The 6,000-nt window shown below is 37.6% G+C and overlaps 1 protein-coding gene across 1 annotated transcript; it reads right to left on the minus strand.

Annotated features, from left to right (window-relative positions):
- Positions 1-1,728: 1,728 nt before the first annotated feature.
- On the minus strand, positions 1,729-5,705 carry LOC149477355 (uncharacterized). The gene has a single exon (XM_089711022.1). It carries the CDS (start codon positions 5,032-5,034, stop codon positions 1,729-1,731), a length of 3,306 nt encoding a protein of 1,101 aa, XP_089567148.1. The 5' UTR covers positions 5,035-5,705.
- Between the last annotated feature and the right edge of the window lie 295 nt (positions 5,706-6,000).

Raw genomic sequence — 6,000 nt, forward strand, 5'->3', positions numbered from 1 at the left:
CTGCCGCGGTAAAGTTATTGCACAGCATGCCTTCAAGCCACACCTCCGAGCCTATCGGAGTGGGGACCGTGAGGTTTTTTCGTTACGGAATTTCTGGATTCGGTCCCCGCGCTCAAGGCCCGCGATAGGAGCTATGCAATAGCTTAACAGATTTGATAGATTGAGCTTATCAACCTTTTATTGGTTGGAATTCTTCCGCGACCTGAGTTTATCAACCTGGACAAATAATAAATAAAATACTTCAAAAGTGATGTAAATATATGACTCCCAAGTGTTTCCACAAAATTGTTTACAATGAACGATTTATGATAAATTCACATAAATTTAATATTTAGTGCTTTCATTGGTCAAAGTGCGGGTCAAAGTGATGGATTTTATAGTGTAGTGTTTAGTTGTACGAAACTGTTTTAATATTATGATATATTGTATTTTGGCATTCAATCTGTGTAGTGGATTAAAAACTTGTAATAATGTAACTTAAAAATGATGTCAGTAACAAAATCACAGTGTGAATAGTATTTTCATTATATACATACTAATAAATACTTAACCCTGTCAAAACATTGCTTTTGCAAAATAAACTATTTGATGGACTGAATAGTTGTTAGTTTATTGGTCGCTAAAATTGGCTGTTTTCTTGTTACGTTCTGACGCAGAGCGTCGTTTCATATGTTATTATGTATTTAAATAGTTGCTAATAGAAAGTTTTCTATTGAGTCTCTTATTAGATTAGGTTTATAATGTGTCTTAATTATTATTAGTTAAACGAATAGACGTAAAACTTGTAGATTTTATATATATGTGATATGTATAAAGATCTTTCTAATAGCAACTATTGTTCGAACCAAGGCCTGCCACCCACTGTCTCTCGGGAACGATTGAAATAAAACAACGGTTCCAAGTGAGCAACAAAAAATTTATTCTTCTAAACAAATATATGTTTACACAAAAAAACTACAATAGTGCGATGTAAATATGGCTTAAAACAAAAATATGCCATCTCTCAGCGAATAGCAGAACTAAGTATACTCTAGGTATTTGATAAATGAACAAACAATTCAATAGCGCGATGCAAAAACACACGTTTTCGGTACAGCGACCTCTAGCGACAAATAGTTATAACTAGTACCTAATCAGAACATTTAACATTCCGCCCACCATGGACAGAATGTCCATCACTTAAAACTACATACATTGATAACTGCGTTACCGCCCACCATGAAACATTAATGGCAGTAACGTCTTAAGACACAATACATGTTTTAGAATAGAGTAAGTGGACTGTAAACAATAATAATAAAAAAAAACAAAATACATAAAAATAACTTCGATACAATAATGCAACTACACGTGTGTAGTGACTGGGAGCACAATCAGCTTTGAGGTGGGGCATTTAATATGCAACGCAAGGACACAACTCTTGTGACCTTGTCCGAACCAGTATGTTTATCTAAAATAACCCAATGAAGCAATCGCGTAGGAGGCAAATCATCCTCCAGCTCTCAATATGTGTTCACTGTCGAGATACGGATGAAGCGAGGTAAGCCTAGGTAAGCCAAAATAATGACTCTGACATACACGAATGCACGACATTAAAACCTCATAAATTTCGGAAAACCTTAAATTAACAGAAAATTTTGTTTTAGATTTAAAAATTAAAAAAAAAACCTTCGGCAATATGTAAGAACTCTCGTTAGCTTAATCAATGATGAAAATCTTTTAATAAATTCATTTATTTATTTTTTTTTTTTTTTCATCTCCTATATTAACTACGTAACACAGAAATTTGTCCTTCTTCTCTTCAAGATGTGTATTTCTAACTTCACCCTTGCTATATTCAATTGACTTATTTTTGAGCCAACTAAGTCCCTTCATCCATGACTCAAGTTCCAATAATTCCATCGGACTAACACCTTGCGAAGCGCAATCTGCAGGGTTGTCCTTCGATTGAACGTGTGACCATTGATCGCCATCCATAATGAAAAGTATTTCAGAAACGCGGTTTCCAACAAAAGTTTTCCAACGGCTGGGGTGGCTTGTCAGCCATGCTAAAACTACCGAAGAGTCAGTCCACGCATGTAAATTATTTTTCGAAACGCCTAATGTGACTGAAACTTCACTTAGAAGTTTCGCAAGCAATACGGCGCCACACAACTCCAACCGAGGTATGGACACCTGTTTGATAGGGGCTACCTTGGTCTTAGATGCTATGAGACTAATATGAATATTGCCGTTGGAATCAACTGATCGCAAATTAACCACAGCCGAGAATGCCCTATTGGAAGCGTCACAAAAAACTTGTAATTCGAGCTCAATATCCTGTCGACTAGTGTGAATCCACCGGGGCAAGCAAAATTGGGTGAGTTTATGTAAATTGTCTCGATATACGAGCCAATCCTTTAAAAGCTGATGAGGAAGTTCCTCATCCCATTCAATACCCGAAAGCCAAAGTCGTTGTATAAACACTTTAGCCGTTACAACAACTGGGGAGATCCATCCGAGTGGGTCAAATATACGAGCTATGTCCGATACCACTCGCCGTTTGGTTACTGGAGTCTTCAAAGTAGGTAGATGGACAGTGTATTGAAATTCATCAAAATTTCGATCCCATGTTAGACCTAAAATCTTCATAACATTATCCTTTTCGAAGATAATGTTCTCATCACAATCACACGTTCCATCTCTTATCTTGAGTAACAATTCATGGCTATTGGTGAACCACTTCTGAATTTGAAAACCTCCACGACTCAACAACTCGGACAACTGACGATAATTCTGTTCGCCTTCAGAAATAGTCTCACAACCAGACAGAAAATCATCGACATAAAAATCAGACAAAACACGTTTTGCCACCAAAGGAAAATCATGTCCTTCGTCATGAACCAATTGCTGCAAGGAACGCACGGCTAAGTATGGAGCCGAGGATGTACCAAAAGTTACACGCAACAAACGCAAATGATGTAACTCAGTTTGCGTATTGTCACGCCACAAAATGCGTTGATAATCTACATCCTCGTCAGCTATATCCTCTGACTTGCCAATCTTGCATTGGGGATTGTCTGTCTTAAAAGGCAATCTAACGATACTCGTATCGTCTCTTTTGGTAGTTTTAGAGTAAAATTCCTCGCATTTCTGTTCTTCTTCAGTTAAAATAACCCCCAAATTTGAAGAATCTTCCGACTCTTCCAACTCCCAAAACTTCTTCAGATGATCATTGATATTCACCTGTGAATTAACAACTACGCCGTAGCAAGCCGGCTTTTGAGTTTCGACGGACTGGACTTCGCCAGACAAAATCCAACCGAGCTTAGTCCTTTGAGCAACTGGTGCTCCAGGTGGTCCTCTTATCAAACCTTCCTCCAGAACAGCGCCGACCACTCTAGTGCTCAACAGCAAATCAATACTGCCTGGAGTATGGAATGAGGGATCCGCCAACTCCAAAGGCGAAACCATCGGCAAAGCCTGAACGATCCTTCTCTCAGGAAGGTGTGAGGTTAGCCTTGTTAAAACATACGCGTCGACATATAAAACAAAATTGGGGTCTAGGCGAGACTGCAATTTAAACTTAACAATCCACTTGGAAGGCATTGAAATGCCTTCGTCATCGCCTAGACGGAGTATGTCGGTATGAGCAGGTAACTTGGTCAAGCCAAGAAGCTGGACTGCAGATTCCGTGATAAAGGAAACCTGAGAGCCTTGATCCATCAAAGCTCTTAAAACAAAGGCAGCTCCAGATCTCGATTCGACGTTGACCAAAGCTGTGGCTAATAAGCCTTGACTATGAGTATTTGCATAACAACAAACAGGGGTGGTTGACTCACCTTGATAAGATGTAGCAGCTGCTACATTTACATCTGCTGGACTATCAGTCACAGCAGCGTTGACAGTTTTAGGGTGCAGAAGTGTGTGGTGTCTTTTCTTACACTTATGGCAACGGGTAGATTGACGGCATGAATAAACATTGTGATTTCTATTAAGACAATTATAACATATTTTACTGGTTCGGGCAAATTCACGACGAGAGTCAATGTCCTTTGCGGCGAATTCCTTGCAGTGACACAGTTTATGATCACCAGAACACAGAATACAAGACACAGAAGCTACATGAAACGATTTAGGATTATGTGAACGAGTAACATTTTGTTTAGGATCTAGATATTCTAGGGATCGAAATCGGGTTTCCAAGAATTCTTTCATACTATCAAAAGATGGTAATTCATCTTTCGAACTAACTCTCACCTCCCACAACTTGCGCGATTCGGAATCTAATTTTAAGCTAATTATGTATATTATGATTGTGTCCCATGAACTCACATCTATACCTAATGTACGCAAACCGTGCAAACAATCAAGTGTCGTATCTAAAAGGTTCTTAATTAAATTTGAAGATTCTTTTACAATGGTTGGCTGATTCATAAATCGTTTCAAAATGCAATTAGACAAAAATCTCTTATTGTCATAACGCTTAATGAGAGTTGCCCAAGATTCCGTGTAATTAGAAGCCGTGACAGGAGTATATCTCAATAATTGTTCAGCTTCTCCAGATAAATGTGTTTTCAAGTAATGAAGCTTCTCAACGTCGTCCAAAGTTTCATTTTTGTGAATAAGTGAAACAAAAAGATCGCGAAAAGACGTCCATTCGTTATATAAACCGGAAAAAATAGGTAAACTAATTTTGGGTAACTTTACTTTCGATGTGACTTGAGATGCTTTACTACAATTATTACAATTTAAATTATCTTGTTGTGTATTTAACAACTCTTTTAATTCTGATTTATAATTGAAATAAATGTCTTCTGTTTCGTCGTAGACGTCAGCCGTAAAATATGGGTTAGTGGTTGCATCTTTGTCAGATGCCTTTTCGATGATAGACTTATGAGTATTAAGAAAATTTGACCATTGTGACTCGAGTGCTTCTAATCGAGTTTCAATATAAAACTGAGTCAATCTTTCTTTAGGAGATTTTTTGAAGTTGATCCTGCCCTTGTAAATAATATTTTTGTTGTTTAGTTGTACTTTAATCAATGATTCCATGTTAAACAACAATAACACAAATTTATGAAACAAAAATAAGAATCAGTAAAAATTCTAAGTTCAAGAATAAACTTGAAAAAATTACAAGTGTTTAAATTTATAAACAACTTAGAAAAAATCGGGCATGGATTCCCCGTCTAATCACCTTTTGCTTAATTATTCTAAGTCTAAATTAACTCTAAATTTTAAACTAAGTACAATGTTCTAAATATACGTAAAATAATTAAAGTCCCAAACACTTCACTAATAATTGTAACTTGATAGAAGATCGAAATGAAATATTTTTACAAGTACACAATGTTTACTCACAGTTGTTTCTTCAAACCATTCATAATATGTTGCCAGTCGTAAGTGGCGCCCTCTATAGTTGGTCGTGCTCAGTTGCTGCTGTGTGGAAGGCCCGCCCTCTGCCGGAACGTAGCACTAGACTGCGAGTGCTTGCTGCTTGAACTGGTTCCCATAGGCTGGTGGCGCCCTCTCGCGGAAATGCTGCAGCTTCTTATGCACACTCCTTATGGATGCGCTTACGCCGCTCACCACAATGGCGCTTCAGTAGCAATCCACTACCGGTTTGCGCGCCGTACTTTAATACAAAAATCCACTGGTCTAGGTTCTTAATATTCGCGCTCGAAGACCAAAAAATGTTCGAACCAAGGCCTGCCACCCACTGTCTCTCGGGAACGATTGAAATAAAACAACGGTTCCAAGTGAGCAACAAAAAATTTATTCTTCTAAACAAATATATGTTTACACAAAAAAACTACAATAGTGCGATGTAAATATGGCTTAAAACAAAAATATGCCATCTCTCAGCGAATAGCAGAACTAAGTATACTCTAGGTATTTGATAAATGAACAAACAATTCAATAGCGCGATGCAAAAACACACGTTTTCGGTACAGCGACCTCTAGCGACAAATAGTTATAACTAGTACCTAATCAGAACATTTAACAACTATCAATAAT

This window comes from Colias philodice, chromosome 25, assembly GCF_061535455.1.
Source record: "Colias philodice isolate Cphi_HAF_F1 chromosome 25, ilColPhil1 Martin Lab GWU primary, whole genome shotgun sequence".
Classification (NCBI taxonomy): Eukaryota; Metazoa; Arthropoda; class Insecta; order Lepidoptera; family Pieridae; genus Colias; species Colias philodice.

Excerpts from the sequence above, each read along its gene's own strand:
- LOC149477355 (XM_089711022.1), bottom strand. The coding sequence starts at position 5,034 with ATGGAATCATTGATTAAAGTACAACTAAACAACAAAAATATTATTTAC.